General features: G+C 53.9%; 2 protein-coding genes and 1 long non-coding RNA gene across 5 annotated transcripts in view; 2 read left to right on the top strand and 1 right to left on the bottom strand.

The window, feature by feature from the left end:
* The window catches only part of MICU1 (mitochondrial calcium uptake 1), an 85988-nt gene extending 85162 nt beyond the window's left edge, over positions 1-826 (top strand). For all 3 annotated transcript variants that reach the window (XM_064662098.1, XM_064662100.1, XM_064662099.1), the window contains one exon: positions 73-826. In XM_064662098.1, coding sequence (XP_064518168.1) covers positions 73-233 — 161 coding nt within the window. In that variant the 3' untranslated portion in view covers positions 234-826. The remainder of the gene's footprint in view (positions 1-72) is intronic.
* Positions 339-2258, bottom strand: LOC135417710 (uncharacterized). The gene is made up of 2 exons (XR_010432181.1): positions 2146-2258; positions 339-1815 (listed from the first exon to the last, which is right to left on the bottom strand). It is a non-coding gene; the product is annotated as an uncharacterized LOC135417710 (long non-coding RNA).
* DNAJB12 (DnaJ heat shock protein family (Hsp40) member B12) lies at positions 2096-19650 on the top strand. The gene is made up of 9 exons (XM_064662101.1): positions 2096-2266; positions 5909-6083; positions 6974-7119; positions 10123-10308; positions 11709-11788; positions 12607-12716; positions 15424-15596; positions 16444-16592; positions 17759-19650. The coding sequence occupies exons 1-8, from the start codon at positions 2134-2136 to the stop codon at positions 16563-16565; spliced, it is 1125 nt and encodes a 374-aa protein (XP_064518171.1). The 5' UTR covers positions 2096-2133; the 3' UTR covers positions 16566-16592; positions 17759-19650.
* The last annotated feature ends 452 nt before the right edge of the window (positions 19651-20102 follow it).

The raw sequence follows: 20102 nt of genomic DNA, 5'->3' as shown, positions 1-20102 counted from the left end.
GCTGCCCTTTAACATTATCACTTTAATGTGGGTTCCTGGCGGGTTCCTGATGATTCTCCCTCCTCCTCGCAGGGAATGGAGAGCTGAGCAACAAGGAGTTTGTTGCCATCATGAAGCAGCGCCTGATGAGAGGCCTGGAGAAGCCCAAGGACATGGGCTTCACTCGGCTCATGAGGGCCATGTGGAAGTGTGCCCAGGAGACAGCGTGGGATTTCACGGCGCCCAAGCAGTAGCGGGGTCGGGAAGGAGCTCCCACGTTCCATGGATCAGCCCCGGCACCCCAGCGGGGCAGCACCAGGCTCTGGCTGCCCATAACAGGAGGTTTTTGTAAAGCCAGGTTCAATATCCCAGCCTGTTGTATTTGCAGCTTCTGCTTGCTGCTGCCTCCCTGCAATTCCTCTCTCTCAGGAAAAAGGAAAGGACTTCCACTGCCACCCCCCCTGTGATGTGCTGTGTGGGAGAGCCGGGGGTGGAGCAAGCTGCACCCAAATCACCTTTATTAATGCTATGGCAAAATGGCACCAGGGTTATCTTTGCTCTTAGATTGCTCCTGGGAAAGATTCCCGGGTTTCCTGGATCCCACACCAGGATTTCGGATGGCCAAACACTCCGTGCACCCCTTGGGCTGAGGTGCTGCCTCTGGGTAAGAGCAGCTAAAAGTGGTGGAGCAGCTGGCTCTGCTGCCCTTCCTGCCTTGCAGGAGGTCCCTGATGGATTTCCTCAATTGAGAGCCCTCTCTGTGGGGAATTGTCCTGGGAATGTGCTGACAGATGTTTGCTGAGTGCTGCCCTCTCTGTAAAATGTCCTGTAAAGGTGTTGCTCACAACGACGTGGCTCGTGGCTCGTCTCTCTGGGTTCCTCCAGCTCTTCACCCGAGGCTGGTGGTGAACGGGGCACAGGACATGGAGTGTTTGGGAAAGGGAGGGGAAAAAAATCCCACGGCTTTCCAGAGCTGGAAAGACAAAGGGGATAAATCACCTCTAGAATACCTTCCTTCCTCAGCCCAGCAAGGACATGGAGCTGCTGGACCCAGTCCAGAGGAGGCCCCAAGAGGATCAGAGGGCTGGAGCAGCTCTGCTGGGAGGAAAGGCTGGGAGAGTTGGGATTGTTCAGCCTGGAGAGGAGAAGCTCTGGGGTGACCTGATTGTGGCCTTCCAGGGCCTGAAGGGGGAGACAAGAAGAAAGATGGAGAGAGACTATTTCCAAGGGCCTGGAGTGCCAGGACAAGGGGGAATGGCTTCCCACTGCCAGAGGGCAGGGTTAGATGGGATATTGGGAAGAAACTCTTCCCTGTCAGGGTGGGGAGGCCCTGGCACAGGTTGCCCAGAGAAGCTGTGGCTGCCCCTGGATCCCTGGAAGTGTCCAAGGCCAGGTTGGACGGGGCTTGGAGCAACCTGGGACAGTGGAAGGTGTCCCTGCCCATGGCAGGGGGCAGAATGAGATGGGATTTAAGGTCCCTTCCAAGCCCAACCATTCCGTGATTCATACCAGGATACAGATCCTGCTGTTGGAGATCATTCCATCTACTGTCAAGTCCTTCCTCCCCTCGTTTCCCTGCTGCACTCGGGTGTGGATCCCATGTCTCACACATGTCACAAGGAGGGGGTGCAGGTTTGTCCCCCCTGTCTGCAGGAGGGGCTGTGCTCCCCATGGACAGCCTCCACGGAAATACCACCATTCTCTCCTCTGGAACTAATCTGAGGCCGTTCCATCCCCAGCGGGACTGAATCCATGGAGCAGCCCAGAGCAGCCTCCTCCCTCTTCAGCATGTCCTTCCTTCCGCCGTTCCAGTCGCAGTCCCTGGAGCCCCAGGAGCTGTTTAAAAGGCAGGAAACTTGAGCTGAGAGAACTCCTGAAGGGGTTAATCCTCCCCCCCTGCACCAGGGGCCGGGGGTGCCCTTTTTGGGGAGAAGGGGGGGCGGCTGAGGGGGATTCTCGTCCCCCCGAGTCCCTCTATCCCCGTATCCCCCAATCTCTTTATCCCAGTGCCCCCCAATTTGTCTCCCCGGAGGTTCCCCGGCCCAAAATGTCCCTCATGGCCCCGCCTTGCTGCGGGCGGGGTTTGGTGACGTCATCACTCCTCGCCCGGTCCCGCCCCGCTGCCTCCCCCCCCCCCTCCCGGCCGCCGCCGCCATGGAGTCGAACCGGGACGAGGCGGAGCGGTGCATCGGCATTGCGCTGGCCGCCGCCAAGGCCAACCAGCCCGACAAGGCCCGCCGCTTCCTGGAGAAGGCGCAGCGCTTGTACCCCTCGCAGCGGGTCCGCGGTGAGCGCGGGGCCGGGGCCGCGGCGGGGGGGCCCGGGGGGAGCGCGGCCTGCGCGGCCGCCGCCGGGCCTGACCTCTCACCCGCACCGCGCCTGCGCAGTCCGCGCGGGGCACGCTGGGAAAGCGAGTTTGGCGGGGCCCGGCGGGGTCGGGGGTCCCGGTGACCCCCGGGCTGCGGCACTGCCCGGTACCGACCCCTCGCCTTCGCTGGGGCCCGGGCAAGAGGCTGCCGGGGAGGGCAGGGGCACCCCGGGAGCTCCCTGGATCCCTGACGCCGGGCTGGTGGGAGCAGCGCTGCGGGGCTTGGCAAGGCGGGAGAGAAGTTCTCGGGGGGCTGCGGAAAGCCTTTCACCCTTCTCCTTCTCTTCTGCTCCTCCTATGCCTCCTTTCCCACTCCTATTCCTCTCCTCCTCCTGTTCCTCTCCTCCTCCTATTCCTCTCCTCCTCCTATTCGTCTCTTCCATATGTTCCTCCTTTCCCCCTCCTATTTCTCCTTTCTTATTCCTTTCCTTTCCTCCTTCTCTTATTCCTCTCCTGCTCCCATTCCTCTTCTCCCTCTCTTACTCCTCTTCTCTTCCTCCTTTCCCTCTCCTATTCCTCTCCTCCTATTCCTCTCCTCCTATTCCTCTCTTCCCCCTATTCCTCTCTTCCCCCTATTCCTCCCCTCCTCTTATTCCTCCCCTCCCTCTCTTATTCCTCCTCATCTCTTCCTCTTATTCTTCTCTCCCTCTCTTGTTCCTTCTCCTGTTCCTCCTACTTTCCTCGTCATATTCCTCCTCCTCTCCCTCTCCTATTCCTCCTCTCCCTCTCCTATTCCTCCTCTCCCTTTCCTGTTCCTCCTCCAGCGGTTTCCCACCGTTCCCAGACAGACAGGCCATGCTGAGCTCACACCCTCATACGTGGAACAGAATAATCCTCCTCCTTGAAGGCCTTTGGAGTTTTGAGGAAGGATCTCACTTCCTGGAAGCTTTAGTGAACGTGGGAAGTGGTCTTTGGAAGCAGCCAAACACAATCCTTTCCCTGCCTGTTCTGACGTTGCGGAAATTTATACAAAGGGCCATGGGTTTATTTTTTTTTTCCACTTTGATCTCATCTGAGTTTGGATTCTTTGCCTGAGCTTTGCAGCTTGTGTGTCCCAGGGCTTCCTGTAATGCTCCTTTTGGCTGCTCCAGCCTCTTCCTGCTGCCCCAAACACGGTGTGTCAGCCTGTTGTAAGTGCAGCATGGTTCTCCTGCCCTCCCTTTCCTCCGAATTTATACTTCTGTGAAATTACTGCGTAGGAAAAGTGACTTTTGGAGGAAGGCAGAGGCCGGGGGGGGCAGCAGGGGCAGGTTAATGTTAAACACAACATGGTAATTTGTGGCCAGCCCCAACCAAGTCTCACATCCAAGGACCCTTTGTGTCTGGAGTTGGGAAATGCTGCCGTACATCCTGCGGTTCCACGGAGGTCACTGAGTCTCCAGAGCTCCTGGGAAGTCTCTTTCCCACGAGTTCCAGGGGGTTTGGCAACACTCAGCGACGTGGCCCTTGTGCAGCTGCAAACCCTGACCCCAGCTGGGCCTTTGGTGTCGTCACAGGGCCAGGGGAGGGTTTTGCAAGGGGATTTCAGCAAAAACCCTCTGTGTCAGCGCAGCCCCAGTCACCTCAGAGTGGGAGTTGGGGAAGTTTTGCTGGACAAATGTTGGCTGATAAGCGAGGAAAAGTGGAGCTGAGGTGGCAGAACTGAAAACTGATTCAGCTCTGTCCGCCCCAGGAGCCCATGGATTTGGGCTGTGCTGGGGCTGCACGGGGCACCAGCGTGGCTTTGGGGTGCAGAAGCAATAGGATCGGGGCTGCAGAGCCAAATGGAGCTGTGCTGTGGCCATCCCTGGATTTCTGTGGTTGGATTTGGGAAGTGCACTTTGGGGTGGTGGTTGATGACAAGCTCAGCGTGCCCCGGCCCTGTGTGCTGGGACACAGAACCCCCCGAGGGCTGGGCTGGTCCCAGGGGCTTCCCACTGACACACAGTGGGGTTAGGTGGGATATTGGGAAGAAATTCTGCATTGTGAGGGAGGGGAGGCCCTGGCACAGGCTGCCCCATCCCTGGAAAGTGTCCAAGGCCAGGTTGGATGGGGCTTGGAGCAACCTGGGCTAGTGGGAGGTGTCCCTGCCCGTGGCAGGGGGTGGAATGGGATGATCCTTGGGGTTCTTTCCAACCCAGACCATTCTGTGATTCTAAAATTCTCTTGGCAAGCTGTGGGGAACTGAGCCCAAAGCAGCAGGAGCAGGGGGTGGGGGGGAACAGCCTTGTGAGGGGAAATTTAAAAGCTCCAGGTTTGGAAGGAGCAAAAGCCAAGCCTGTGGTTCTGTGAACGCTGGAGTGGTGTGAATATGAGGGAGGGAAGGATTTATTTTTCTGAAATAAATTATTTTTACATTAGTGAAACCCCCCCAAGCTCAAAAGCTCACCCACTGCTCGTTACCCCACTGTCATTTTTATCCCTCATCCCCTGTTGGCTCTTGGATTACAGAGTGGATTTTTCTTGCCCCTCCAAGCTCTGGGGGCAGATAGGATATCTTGGCTATCTTGGCTCATCTCTTGGCCTGCAAGCATTGTTTGCACTGGCTTTAAGAAGGTGATACCCTCATAGTGCAAGGTCTGTAGTGTGCAATCCATGGGAGGAGGTGGAACATCCTTCTCAGTTCTGGGCTGTGGATAAAGGACTGCAAGCTCAGGATACTGAGGCTTCTGTAAATAATGTGTCTGGGTTTAATCACAGTACATGTGCCTGTTCTTTTTGATGAAGAAATCAGTCAGATTTAAAAAATAGTGACTATCCAGCTGCCAGGGATGATGGAAAGATATTCCATGCTTGGAGTCTGCCTCGGTTGTGTCTCCTGTGTGGTTAGGCCAGGCCTGGGTGTTTGTCCCCTGCTGGCTGAAGAGGATGGAGGACAGTGCCTGAGCCTTGTGAGGAGGAAAAGCAAAGGGAAAGTGAATTTCTGCAACTCCTATTCAGTAATTAAGAGAGAAAATGGTTTTCACAGCTGCTCCTGGTATGTGGGTAAGAGAGGAGAACAAAGTGTGACTGGTGTGAGGGGGCCTGTCGTGCTGGCAGCCACCAGTGCTGCAGTTCTGTCCCCAGAAAGGGGGAGTGTCCCTGTGGGATTGGCATCCCACGGAATCATTCTCCAAGCTCTCTAAAGATACAGCATTGTCACATCACTTCCCCAGCACAGCAGACTCTCAAAAGGAGGAGATAAAGAAGAGTAATACGCTTTATAATATGCTAGAGGACAAATTTGGGCATGCTTTGCTGCTGAGGAGAGATGTAGGGGGGGGAAAAGGACAAGGATGCACCACTTTGGTGATCCACTGTGGCTCCTGGACTGTCTGGTTGGGTAGTCCTGGGGTTTTGATGGAGGCTGTGTGCTTTGGGAGAAGCAGGGAATCTCTTCAGCACTAGCCCTCACATCTGGGCAAGAAGCAGCAGGAGCTGGAGGGTCCCTTGGGTGGAAGGGTTGGGGTCTTCCTGAGGAAGGTGAGGGGTCTTAGAGCAGTGGCAGAGATGAAGAGGGGTCTCTTCATGGTCGAGCTGGAGAGGCAGATTGAGCTTGATGGTCTCTTAACCTCTTTATTCTTTCCCTTTCTCTCGTTCCAGTCCTGCTGGAGTCACTCAACAAGGGCGAGCAGTCGGCCAATGGCCAGTCCCAGTCCAGGGAGGCCACAACCCCCCCCTTCAGGAAAATGAGCGGGGACTTCCCGTCTGCCAACGGAGAGGCCGGAGGGGAGGCCCCCAAGGGCTACACTCAGGACCAGGTGGATGCAGTGAAGAGGTGTGTGAGCAGCTCTCTGGGCAGTTTGTTTGACTCTCTCGTGTGGCACCGCTCTGGTTTTCACAGTGTTCTAAAGATTCCAGCTCGGAGACCACGTGGAGTGGTGTTAAAAGCACACCCAGGAGGATTTATAGTTCCAGCAGCCCTGGGAGGCAGCTGAGTTGAGTCTGCCCGTTTTCCAAACCCTGTTTCAAGCTTTCCTTTATTCCTTTCTACCATTTGCACATCCTGGAAGCTGAAGGACTGATCCCCAGGCACAGTCACTTGGTAAATGTTGTTTGAGGTTATGGGCATGGCCTGAATTGCACAAGAACCACTCTAAGGGGCTTGCAGGGAGGTTTCTTACATCATCCACTTCTCCAAAAACCTGGCCTGCTGGATTCTGTCTCAGATGAGTCACGTGAGAAGCAGAAACCATGGCTGGGCTGTGAGTGTGCCCAGGAGGAACTGGACTGCACACCCTGGGCAGCTCCCTCCTTCCTCCTCTGGAATTCAGCTGTTAGTTTTAGGTCTGTGAATTAGCTGAGGAGAGAGGAAGGGGAAAATTCCAACAAGCCCAGATATCCCCCAGATCCCGTAGTCCCTCCCAAAGAGCCTCCAAAACGTGAGAGTGACAAGTGTGAGGTTTATTTGCCAGCTCCATTCCTCTGCGGGTGATATCCCGGCCTGAGGAGAGGCCCTTCCACCTCTGCTGGCCCGACTCGTTCCGTGGGAGTGTTTGTCACACCCGGGATGAGTCGGTGAAAACAACTGGGTCACCCCCTGAGGGCTGAGTCACCCCCAGGGCCTGCGCACCGCCGCCGAGGCCGCGGTGTCACGGAGCCCACACGTTCAGGGCAGAGGGGTTTTCACTCCTCAGACTCCCCGTTTTCTCCCCTCTCCTCTGGCAGGGTAAAGCAGTGCAAAGACTACTACGAAATTCTGGGAGTGAACAGAGAGGCTTCTGACGAGGACCTGAAAAAGGCCTACCGGAAACTGGCCCTCAAGTTCCACCCGGACAAGAACCACGCGCCGGGGGCCACCGAGGCCTTCAAAGGTAAGGGCAGCTCCAGATTTGGGATCTGCCCCCGACTGTCAGGCAGTGGCACCGAGCTGGGCCAGTGACAGCTCCTAAAAACAACCTCCCGGGTCAGGTGGAGTGAAGTCCAGCTGCTCTTTGTGAAGTTGTCTCTCTTCAGAGCCGGCTGGATCATGAACGAAGTATAAGCTTAAAATAATAAGCACAGGTTGGTGCGGGTGGGATTCACCTCTGCTGGTGGGACAGGGAGCAGCCTTCCTTCCCTTTCTCCCAGCAGCCCTTCCTGTGTGTTGCTCCAGCCTCCTGCCACGCTACTCAGAGGGAATTCCCTCAGGATGGGAACCATCCTGGAGAGTTGCAGGAGTGTTCACTTAAGAGGGAGAAGCCCCAAGTCCTGCAGGTTCTGGGTGCACCCCTGCCTACTGGCAAACCCAGGAGAGACCCAGGGAGTTGTGCAGCACCAGAAGCAGCTCTTTGGTTCATGAACCCCTTGAGAGAAACATTCTAGGAAGCACCTGACCATTGTGAAAGGCTGTGGATGGAGTTGGTGGATAGGAATCCCACGTGGAAGTTTCTGGGGTGTAACTGAGCCCAGTCAGAACTCAAAAAAGGTCACCAGGAGCTCCAGTTCTGCTGCAAAGAGCCCCGTTCAACGGGCCTCTCTGCAAATGCAGCAGGAATGTTTCCTGGGTAATAAGATACCTTAAAACTGGAGTAATTTTCCAAGACGTGGAACATGTCCAATGCTTGGAACGTATAACCCCATTTTCCCCTGCAAGCTGTGCAAGTTTGATTCTTATTGTTGAGCTAAATGTGGAACCCTCTGATATCAGCTGTGCAGCACTGTTTTTGTGGTGTTAAAGCCACAAGAGTGGTCTGATTCTGGCCATTTTCTAGGAAGGAATTCTCCCTGTGAGGGACGTAAGGCCCTGGCACAGGTTGCCCAAAGAAGCTGTGGCTGCCCCATCCCTGGAAGTGTCCAAGGGCAGGTTGGACGGGGCTTGGAGCAACCTGGGCTAGTGGAAGGTGTCCCTGCCCATGGCAGGGTGGTTGGACTAGGTGGTCTTTAAGGTCCCTTCCAACCCAAACCATTCTGGGATTTGGGGAGTGAAATGCATGAGGCTTCTGCTGGAGCAGGGAGCAAGGCTGGCCTGGTGTGAGTGTACTGATACAGTACTGGGGTGAGCTCCTTGCAGACATGAATTCAGCAGTAAAAGTCTTATGTAAGGTTTTTTCAAGTCTTTTAAGACTTAAATCCTTAGCTGATAAGTGTTAGCAAACAGTGAGCTGCCCCCCAGCTACTTGGGAGAGCCTGTGTGGTGTGGGGGGCAGATGAAAGAGCATCTGCAGACAGGTACAGCTCTGCATGTGCAGAGCTGCTGCTCAGTGGCTCATCCTTGGATCCCTGCTTTGGCTAAAGGCAGGTTTCCTCACCTGTAATCTCCAATAATGATGTTTGCAGAGGGCTCTGACAGGAGTTACGTGCCAGAAGTGGTGTGTTAAGCAAGGTGCCCTTTATCCCCTGCTGCAGAGCTCTCTGCTTGTGAGTTATCTCCTCCAGGCCTTGCCTCCTTGGCTCCCTGTCCTTCAGCCCCCCAGCTGAGCTCCCAGCTTGCTGAACTCCAGCTGTTTGGTTCCAGAGGGTGAAGGGGGAGCCTGCGCTGCAGTGAGGGTATTAGTTAATTTTTTCTTACGTTGATGTATTACCTGAAGTCTTGGCAGTCACCTCCCCAGTGGCTGCTGATAAAGTGTCTTGTCCTGAGCCCGTGTCTCAGTTTATAGTTGCAGTTTGCTGCAGCCTGACCTGTGGCAGATTTGCATCACTGCCTGTCTGATGCTGGAAAAAAAGAGATGAACCTGGTTACTAGGAGCTAAAATCCTGATCTGGAATGAGGCATTTCTTGGCTTTGTCAGCACAAAGTCAGACAGTGAACAAACCCTGCAGCGCTCTGTTCTCATTGCTTGGCTGGTTCTTTCAAGCTGTGTGGTTCATACACTCTGAGTCACTCCTTGTCCACCAGCTTCCCTGCCTGGCTCTGGAATTGTTTGCTCTGTGTGCACTAATTATAACCAAGAAGGAGAAGGAGTGTATTGACATTACATCCTCTGCACTCCCAGTCTCTAGTCCAAGAGGAAACCGTACACCTCCATCTGACCATGGGGAAAATGTTGAATCTTGGAGTTGATCTCCTCCAAAAGGGCATGAATCTCCCTTTTCTATCCCTTCTGCTCCTGTCTTTCACACACCAGGCAGTCGCTGCCACGGGCATTTTGGCTCCTTGCGACACAGGGAGGCTCTCGGGTGGGTTGGTGCAGAGGGGAAGTGGGAAACTGGAACATGTCGAGAGGGAAGTACAGAAATAGGAGGGTGGCAGGCAGGTGTTCTGGGAGAAGGGCTCAAACTGCCGAGGCTGGAAGGAGAGAAACTCTGGGAACTGGCAGGACTTCAGTTCCAGTTCATTTCCACCGTCACAGGCACTGGTTAACAGTCCTTGTAATTATGCACCTTACGTCTGGCATCTGGAAATTTTGAAATTCATAGCTGACAGACACAACTTCCAGCTAATGTTTCCCTACCAGCTTTCATGGAAAGTTTTAAAGTCTCTTTCAGTGATCTGGCCCATATTTAGATTGTTTGCAGTTCTGGTTTCGTGCTCTGACACTGAATTCCCCTAATGCCACGTTTGAATAAAATTTGTCAACTGCAGTTTTATTTCCCTGTAACAGTTGGTTACAGCTGAAGGGTTTCCCTAAGGACATGCACCAAATTCATATCAGTCATATCATAACTCCTTCATTCGAATCAGTTAAGGGATTTTTCATCGAGTCTCTTGGTGTGACTTCCTCCTGTCTGCCTTTGCCAGCGACGTGTGCCAGGTCACCAGTAGCCCGTTGAAAAGACGTGGGTAGCTGAGAATCTCATTTGTGTGAGGAGAAAGGCAAGTCCTGGCAGTGTGCAGGGCTGAACGTGTCATGTGCAGGAGAGAGAAGCTAATTGCTTCCTTATTGTCCCCGTTGCAGCCATCGGGAACGCGTACGCGGTGTTGAGCAACCCGGAGAAGAGGAAGCAGTATGACCAGTTTGGAGATGAGAAACTCAACCCTGCCCGGCACGGGCACAGCCACTCGGACTTCCACCGCGGGTTCGAGGCCGACATCTCCCCCGAGGACCTCTTCAACATGTTTTTTGGTGGTGGTTTTCCCTCTAGTAAGCACCTTAAACCTTAATCTCCTGAGCGGGACGCGGTGCTTTGGCAGGGTGACAGCGCAGCAGGGATTTGTTTGGCCGTGCAGGGATTGCTGAGCTTGATGGGAGAGGGTTCTCCTTCAGGCACGACGTGAACACCTCGAGGTTTTTAAGTTGTTCAGGTGGGCACTTGGAGAACTCGGCGTCCAGCAGGAAATACCATGAGAGCTGGACTTCTTCCCAGCTTCAGGTGTTTGTTTGCATGGCTGGCAGCATTAGCTGCTGTTGGCTTGGGTTGGATGTTAGAACAAAAAATTACTTGTTTTAAGGCTTGTTGTAAAAATAATCCTGTTTTGAGGAAGGCTTTTCTGCCTGGTGGTTTGAGAAGTTAAATCTTCTTATCAGAGCAAACCCTGGGCCTTGCTCCCGATCTCTGTCTGCTCTGCCACGCAGCTGGAGCAGCTTCTGTGAGATCACTGGCCACTTCCTGCTCTCCCCCATGTCCCATAAAAGGAAAGTGTATTTCTACAGCACAATTTAAACCTCTTGAATTGAGAATGAAGTCTGCATCCTGTCTATCCACAACACTCATCATGGCTTGGACAGCAGAAAAGAACTGAGTGCCTGTTCCTTCACTTGCTCGGTTCCAGTCAGGAAGACACAGACTTCACATCAGGACAAGGGTTTTCTTTTGGAAGACTCCCTTGTCCTTGCTCTGGTCATATCTGACTGGCAGTGGAGACAAGGGTTATCTGACCTCTGTGGACCAACTTAAAAAAGAAATAATTTGGTTTCAGTGAAGATTTGCTCTGGTAGCTCTCTCCTGTCCAGTGTGTGGGAATGAACACACCAACACCAATGACAGGCATCTGGGAGCCTTTTGCAGCATTGGTGTTCTGCCTGGCAGAGAGGCCAAGCTACTCCAGCAAAACCAGCACACTGCTATTTTGGCTCAGTCTTTTTTTCCCTCTCCTCACTGTCCCGAGGGAGTCCAGGGCCACTCTCTCAGCCAGGCTCCCTCTGCAGCTGTAGCTTTGATATTTAAAACAAGACATGGATGAGCTTTGTTTTCAGGGTGGAAAAAATACCAGAATTATTTCTGTTTGTAATTTGGTTTAATCTAAAGGCAGTTCAGTCAGAAGAGAGGAAGCCTGTACAAGGTACTCCCTCTGTGTAGCTGACCCTGCTTTGAGCAGGAGGTTGGACCTCCTGAGGTCACCACCAACCTGAATTTTCATATGATCCTGCAAAATCTGACAGAAATACCCCTGTGCCCGCTCTGTTTGCACTCAGTACACCTCAGGAATGCTCCTGTTTCTGCAAGTGCCATGGATCATGGCCACCTTTTGTGGTTCCCTCCTGGCCAGCCAGCACCACCCTCCACACTGTGACTGTGGTGTAACAGTTGTCTTTGCCTGCAGGTAATGTTCACGTGTACAGCAATGGCAGGATGAGATACACCTACCACCAGAGGCAGGACAGGAGGGAGCACCAGGGGGATGTAAGTGGACAACAAACCAGGGGCTGGGAGGGTAAAGGTGTTCCCAACATGTGAACTGGGAGCTGTTTGCTGTGGCTGGCTTGGGAAATGGTGCTGCTCTCTGTGTGAGGAGAAAGCTGGAATCAGGGTTTTCTGGGGATAGCCAGTTTTATTTTTTAAAAACAAACAAACAAGAACTTCCTGAATATTTCTTTCCCAAGCTTAAAGGGGAGATGTACACTGCTGGAACTGGAGAGAGCTCGGGAGGTGAGGGAGAGGGGGAATTGCTTTCATCCACCACCGAAAAGGGGAGAAGGCTTTCCACATAAAATCAGTCCTGCTCTCTAGCAAAAACTCTAGAAAAACAAAATATGGGCGTGAGGCTTCTGGAATTCCCTCACGAGGTTCCTCCTGCCAGTCCCCTCTGCCCTTTGTCACATCCAGTGGCTTTGGACCTTCAGAGTCACAGTGCCCAGTGTGCTGCTGGGTTCCCCCCAGTTATTCTGAGTTACTCCTGAGACAAGTGCCTGTGAGAAGCAGGAGAGTGGAGGTTGTGTCCGAGCACTGGGAGGGAGGGAGAGCAGTGCTACGGGATCCTGGGGCACAGGGGCATGGATTGGCACTGCCCTGGATCCTGGGGCACAGGGGCATGGATTGGCACTGCCCTGGATCCTGGGGCACAGGGGCATGGATTGGCACTGCCCTGGATCCTGGGGCACAGGGGCATGGATTGGCACTGCCCTGGATCCTGGGGCACAGGGGCATGGATTGGCACTGCCCTGGATCCTGGGGCACAGGAACATGGACTGGCACTGCACTGCGTGTTTCTGTTCCCGCAGGGTGGCCTGGGGCTGTTTGTCCAGCTGATGCCCATCCTCATCCTGATCATTGTGTCTGCTCTCAGCCAGATGATGGTCTCCAGCCCACCCTACAGTCTGAGCCAGAGGCCGTCAGTACCTGTTCCCCCGGATGGGGAGGGCTGTGGGAGGGCAGGGATCTCCACTCTCTGTTTTCCCTGTTTTCCTTTGGTTTGTTGCTTTCTCTCCTGACCCCTTGCTCTTGCTGCCAGCTGTCTCACACAGCAGTGTAGGCCTCCTGGTTCTCAAACAGGTGTGAAATGGAAGGGGCAGAGAAGGTTTCTCACTTCCCTAAGGGAAGGGAGTTCTTTGACAGGGACCTTCTGCAGCCCTTACCCACAGCTGGCTGTGTCCTCCTGGAAAGGGACAAGCAAAATGGTTTTGGGAGGCTCCAGCCTGGCACCAAGGTCCCATATGGAGAACAAATTGAGGTGTAGAGTTACATTGGGCAGTGAAAAGCAAAAGCCAGATCTGTTCTTCATGAAAGCCTCAGTTTATACCTAGTACAAAGCAGCAGAGGAAGAGAAGGAGGAATAAAAGGCACTCCTGTACAGTAAAAGACACTCCCAGAGAAATGCCCTGTTTTTGAACTCTTATCTTGCCATGAAATAGTGGCCAGGCATTTACAATGCAAAAGTGAAACTGTTTCATTCTAGATCCTGTGGAAATGCCCCATCTGCTCACTTGGCTGACAAATGGAATGAGTCTTTCTTCTTAGTCACTTTGCAGTGACAGCAGAGAGTGGGGAAACAGGCCTGATTTCTGGCTGCTTGCATCATCCTTGACAAAAGCTTAGTGTATGTTCAGTGGAAGTTCCTTATGTGTATTTAAAGAGGGCAGACTTGGTTGCAGCCCAGGGTTCCTGCTTGGTTTCACAGGTAGCAGCATTTGCCATTGATCACAGAATCCCAGAAGGGTTTGGGTTGGAAGGGACCTTAAAATTATATTGTTCCACCCCCAGCCATGGGCAGGGACACCTTCCACTAGACCAGGTTGCTCCAAGCCCCATCCTCTGTGGTCTTGAACACTTCCAGGGGTGGGGCATGATGTTAAATACTATAAAATCCAGCTTAGCTTTCGGATTCAGGGTAAAGACTGTGACATTAGTGCCTGGAACCAAAAGATGGAGTGGCTTTGGCACAGTTAAGGGTTGTTCTGAGAGGGTTGAGCTGTGATTTCCACACTTGGTATCGGGACTGTAAGATTAAGCATTACATGTATAGCAGTTTGGATTGTACTGGTGAAGAGTTTGTGGGGTGAGAAGACACCTCAGGGGAGGGCAGTTTTGAAGTTGGGCAGGGATTTGCTTCCAGCCTTGCCAGCTGCCAGAGGAAAGCCATCCCTGAGCCCCAGATGTTTCTCTGCTACTCTGTTCCCTGTGCTGTCCCTGTCTCTGCATGCTGGGGTAGCAGCAAGCAACCCAATTTCCAAGTCTGGATTTGGACAAGGGAAGCAAATGGGCTGATCCAGTCCTCCCTCCTCCTTCCTGAGCGACCAGGGCCGTTCAGCTGGGACGAGGCGGTGCCGTGCCGGCAGGAGGAGCTGCTGGACCGCTCACAGCAGCTTGTGCTGTGCTGAGAAATGTTGTGCCTGAGCTCGGCGAGCAGGAGGCCAGAAGCGTCGAACCCGGTGATTTTAATGCCACTTCTCCGTAGTGAAGCTGTCACTGAGGAGGGCAGAGTCCTAAAGAACCATTTGTCACTCCGTGACCTTTGTAAATCTCTTCCAAAAAAGCAGCTTCCCGCTGGAAGAGCTGCCTGGCTGCGGGCCTGACTGTGCCACCCTGCTCTTCAGTAACACCTCATGGAACCTACCCGACTTAATTACACGTCTGACTGCAGGTGGCAGGTTCCCTGTGCCCTTATTTTCATGCTTTACACCCAGACATGCTGCTGTAGCTCTGCCAGCCTCAGTCCTCCTCCCGTGAGGGCACACCCTGTATGTAGTTCATTTTACACAGGAGCATGAACTCTGGGGGAGCTCAGGGCTCTGCCTTCACAGCTCACATAGTGAGCTGGGTTCTCCCAGGCTGCACCTTTGCCTTGAAAAAATCCCCTTTTTGCTCCTGTTCAGGCAATCTGGTTACCCACTGCTCATCCCCAAGAGCTGGGCCTTGGTGAAACGTGCAGGAGCCTTTGAATCACTCCTGTAAACCCTGATAACAGACTGAAGGGCGACCCAGATGAGTTAATGTTTATACCTGGCTTAAGAATCAGGTTGGCTTTTAAATGCAGCAGCCAGCTGGTATTTATTATTATGGGGAACTCGGGGCACATCTCCAGGTGGAGCTGTTCCTGACCAATGCAGCGTTTGGGCGCAGGTCCCGCGTTCCAGCTCCCACACGCCCCCGTGAAGATCTCTAGGTTTGCTGGAATGTCAGGGCTTTGTCTAAAATGCACCTCAACAGGGCCAGGGGAGGAAGAGATTTCCTTCTGGAAAGTGCTGTCTGTGCTGGTTGGTGCAGAGCAGGTCTAATTTTGTGAGCGGAGGAAATTGCGGAGAGATTTAATTAGTGCTGAAAATCCTGGAGAACACTTTATTTTAAGTGGGTTTAGGCCCTGGGCAATCTGCCTCGGAGCTATGTCTGTGCTCAGAGCTCTGCCTACCGAGCTGGAGGCCTGGCAGCTTCTCTCTCCCTGTGTTGGCAGTTCATTTCCACCAGAAATGCTTTTCCTTTCCCTGGGGCTGGTTGGGAGCGAGGGATGTTTCCAGCGGTTTGGAATCACGTCACACTGTGGGGGGGCTTTGCTGTGCCCTTGGAGCAATTCCTACACTGTTCTGCTCTTCTCCCTGGACCAGGTCTGTGGGTCACATACACAGGAGATTCACAGAGCACTTGAAAGTCCCCTACTACGTCTCTGAGAACTTTGCAGACGAGTACACGGGCACGAACCTGAAGAACGTGGAGCGGAGCGTGGAGGACGACTACATAGCAAACCTCCGGAATAACTGCTGGAAAGAGAAGCAGCAGAGTGAGTGGGGGGGTCAGGAACGGAGGGTCTGTGCTAGAGCTGTACTTTAACATGGTGCCAGCACGTTTCCTGTGTTGTTGGCTTGGGTTTTTTTCAGTCTGTGACCTCATGACAGACCCGGTACGTGGGGTTTGCTTTGTTTTGGTTTGGTTCCTAATGCTGCTGTAGAACTGGTCAGACAAGAGCTGTGCCCCGGAGGGTCCCCTGCCCTGTCAGGATATCTCTGATTTCCAGTGGAGGGGGAAGGTAGAATCATAAAACCATTTAAGTTGGAAAAGGCCTCTAGGATGTGTGTAGTACTTCAGTTCTCCAAGGACTGTGTGGAAGAGTCTGCTGCCCGTGGTGTTGTGCATCCCAGCCCTGCTCCGAGGGCTGTGGGGGCATGTGGGACTGGGAGGGGTGGTGTGACAGATGACCCCACCAACCATCCTGGCAGCACAGTGTGGCGAGGGCAGCCTGACTTCCCTGGCTGCCCATTCCCAGCTGTGATGGCCACAGCCGTGGCCAGGGTAGGATTCCAGTGCCCGGGGTGCCGGAGGGGCTGTTGGAGCCCCGGGTGGTGCCAAGGGAGACCGATGCCCCAGTGCTGGGGTAACCTTTGCGTGCCCCCTGGGACTGGGGCCGGTCCCGCCGGGCTCCGGAGGCTTTCCCAGGATGGATGAGCTGTCAGCAGCTCTGACGCCCATCCTGTCCCACAGGGCCATTTCCTCAGGCTCATCCTGTGTTTCACCTCGCCCTGGATGCTGGAGGTGCCTCCCGTTCCCAGCAGAGCTGTGGGGGGGCCGGGGCCGGGCGGGTGGGTCTCATCCCGGGCGGAATTCCTAACGCTGGGCTTTTCCCCGTGCAGAGGAAGGCTTGTTGTACCGGGCACGCTACTTCGGGGACTCGGACCTGTACCAGCGGGCACAGAAGATGGGCACCCCCAGCTGTAGCAGACTGTCAGACGTCCAGGCCTCCCTGCACGGATAGTCACGGCCCCGCCCGGCACCAGCACAAGTACGAGCTGGGGCTGCCCCGGGAACCACCGTAGTGCTTTTAACACTTAAATCCCTGGCTGAGACACAGACCTCCACGAGTCTCCTGGGATGCACACAGGGCGGGAAGCGCCCCCTCCACCCAGCCTTCACTCCTTAATCAAGATGCTGATTTGGTTTAGTTTGCATGTTGGCACCCTCGGCTCTCCCCGCCCCTGTTTTCTCTGGTGCTGTCAGTGCTGGGTCTCTGGGATCCCTGGGTGAGGCTGGGAGCACCTTGGCTGGTTGGCAGTTTGTTACCAGCCATGGCATCCAGCCTCCATGTTTTAATGAACCCTTTTTTGGTTGCTTTGTTGCCTGTTTTACTGGAAAAGCTGTTATCCCTGGCACGTGAATGTGATGACAGGGAACGGAGTCCCACCCAACAGATGTTCCTTCCCCCACAGTTGCCTTCCCCTGATGCTTAAGGAGAGCAAAGCAAATGGCCAGAATTCCCAGCAGGTTGTAGAAGTAACTTACTGGTTAAACTGGGAATCTAAATAAAAGCAGCTAAGGAGGGGGTAGGTCTGGAAGATTTAGGGGTTGGAGAGCTTGGATTAAGGAGAGCCCTGATGTGAGACCGGACGTGCTGCACTAAAATAATGAAAAAGAAATTGGCACAGGGTTTGGAGTCCTTTTTCTGCTTAAATTTTTGGGCTGATTTTGCCTACCAGGTGGTGTGGGCTGTGAAACCTGCAGGTCCCTCTATCCCAAAATTATTTAAAAACAGGGTTTCTGCAGAAAAAGATGAAGCTTGTACCAGGTGTAGTACGGACACCATTTCGACTCACAGGGACTCCTTGAGGACACTGCTCATCGAGCTGCTTGATTTGCAGTTTTGGGGTTTATTTTCCTTGGCATCTGAGAGTTTGGCCTTTAAAGCAAATCCTCTGGGCCACATTCAGCTTTTTTTTTTTTGGTGTATTCTGGTTTTGGATCCATTCTTATCTTGGTCCTCCCGTTCTCTTGTTTGGATGACTTCGCCTCTCCTTTTGCCACACGCTGGTGTTAATTACCTGCTTTTCTTTAATTCCCTCCCTGCACCTCGTGGTCTGTAAAGAGCCTGGAAAAGCTGCTGCCTGTGCTGTGGGGTGGGGAAGGAAGGGGGAGTTGCCCGGAGACTGACACCGCTCCCGCTTTTGTTCCCAGACTCTTGAAATGCCTGAAGACTTTTGGTGAAGTGCACTGAGCCGAGGTGACAGACTTTACTATTTAAAAGAATCAAACCTTATCTTAAAAAAATGGAATTGGAGAATTAGCAACGCACAACTGCCCTCTTTCTTCTCTCTGCCTCTCTCCGCCGTTCGGGCAGCGACTGGGCCAGGAAACCCAGCTTGCCCGGCTTCCTCCTCCCCTTCCATCACCCCAGCGTGCTCTGGGATCCCACAGCCCCTGGAAGAGACACGTGGAGTGTAAAAGAACCCAAACTAACTGCAGAAGCTGTGAAGCAGAAGGAGACCCTTCGCTGCTGCCAACGGAGAGAGAAACCGGACGATTTGGTGACAAAAGAAAACTCTAAGAAAGAAAAAAGAAGAAGAAAACATAATCTATTTAGCATTAATTTATAGCTGTATATATGTTGTACTTTTAAACTATGCAGGGGTTGGATGATTAAATTATTTTGTTTTCTGCCCGTTGTGGTGCACAGGGAAGCGGGGAAGCCCCTTCCCAGGGTGTCCCGCTCCACATCACTTTCCTGCCCGGCACTAAAACAAGAATCACGTTGCAGTTGCTGTACTTGGCTTTCGGGAGCTTGGGATGTCCGTACCTGCCTTCAACAACGGGAATGCAGAGCTGCAGGGGGTGACAGAGCCGGGGGAGCCGCCCGGAGCCCTGCCCTGGTTTTGCAGCGTCGGCAGAAGCCGCGGCGGGTCAGCTGAGCGCCGGCGTCGGCGAGGGAAGGATTGTCCTGGATGGTTTGTGCTCGTCGGTCGTTGGGTTCATCTGTGCACGTAACTTCTTTTTTCGCCGAGTCTGCTGGAATTTTGCCTGGTAATCAGCGTGTGGCGCGCGCTCCGTGCGGAGAGGGCTCCCCACCAGGGCTTCCCACCAGGGCTCCCCACCAGGGCTCCCCACCAGGGCTCCCCGTCGGCCTCGCCCTTCGTTGGGGGTTTGTGCGTGTGCCACCCTCGGGGCTCCTCACCCACCCACCCACCGAGAGCAGCCGGGCCTTGGCTGCACCTCAGCACCACGTTTCCCTGAGGAGACCTGGAGAATACTGCAGATCCACAAGAAATGGAGTGTGGTGTTGCTTCTGACAGCGGTTCTGCTGGGGGGATCAGGGCAGCCCTGGGCTCTGTGCTGTGTCTCGCTCCGTCACCGCCAGGCAGCACCGGCGGCAGGGTGCCCGAGGTCGGGAGCCACCCCTTGGAAGCAAAGCTGGCACGAGCAGAGCCGCCTCCCATGGGATAAACTGGATGATTTTAATTTTGCTCTGCTGCTCTGCAGTTCCATCTGTGTCTAAAGACATTTCCAGTGAGAACTGTCCCCCCGGCACGCTCGGGGAGTGGATCAGAAGCTCGGTGGCTCCCAGGTGGGCTGGCAGAGGTGGTTTTATCCCGTTGTCCAGAGGAAGCCACTCGCTCTGTCTTCAGCTGTTATTTTATTTTGTGAAATCTCACCCTCCCACTGGCCACAAGCCCTGTTACCCCACAGCCAACCGTGGCTTGGACCTGATTTTAAGGGGGTTTTGATTTTAATCCTTTTTTTTTTTTTTTTTTAAATGACTCTTCCACCTCCAGAAGGAAGTGGGTGGAAGTTCAGCATTTGGAAATGGCGCTTGATGGAGGCACAGGGATGATGGGGACGGGGTTGAAGGGAAATCCCGCTCCCAGAAGGAGCTGGATGTGTTGCCTGAGGGCATTCCCTGCCCGGAGCCTGCCCGCCAAAACCTTTGGATCGTTCTTTTTTCCAGTAGATACCCACGGATCATAAGGAGCGAGAAGGCGTCGATCCCAGTGGATGCTCACAGAGGCTGTATCTCTTGATTTAGAATTAATTATACAATTGTACATCTATAAATAAATGTTTATAATGTGAAAGGCTCTGGCTGGGTTGGTGTCCTGCACATCCTTGCTCCAGCTCCTTGCTGTATTCACACAGGCAGGCGGTGGATGGAATTTGGGGTCATTGCCATCCCGGGAAACCCCTGTGCTGGGGGGGCTTCCCCTTCCCTGGGATGGGAGAGGGATGGAGAAGAGGTGGTGCCCCTGTGGGTCCTGGCAAGGTGACAGCAAATGCCCAGCAGGACATCTTTGCATCAGACTGGTTCCACTGGGATGTTCCCAGGAGGGCACCTCACCTTCCTGCCCTCCCATTAGCCAGCCCCCTGCATCCTCTGGCCACACTCCTTTGGGGAATGCTTTATTCTCATCCCAGGATGCCACTGGCCTGGCAGCACCATCCCAGCATTTGAAGGTGCCCTTTGGACGTGGTGCCCATCAGGGTGGGCAGGAAGGCTCGAGCTGCTTTTGTCCTGGCTGGAAAGGCTGGC

Source organism: Pseudopipra pipra, chromosome 8, assembly GCF_036250125.1.
Source record: "Pseudopipra pipra isolate bDixPip1 chromosome 8, bDixPip1.hap1, whole genome shotgun sequence".
NCBI lineage: Eukaryota > Metazoa > Chordata > Aves > Passeriformes > Pipridae > Pseudopipra > Pseudopipra pipra.
This window is presented reverse-complemented; position numbering and strand designations above follow the sequence as displayed.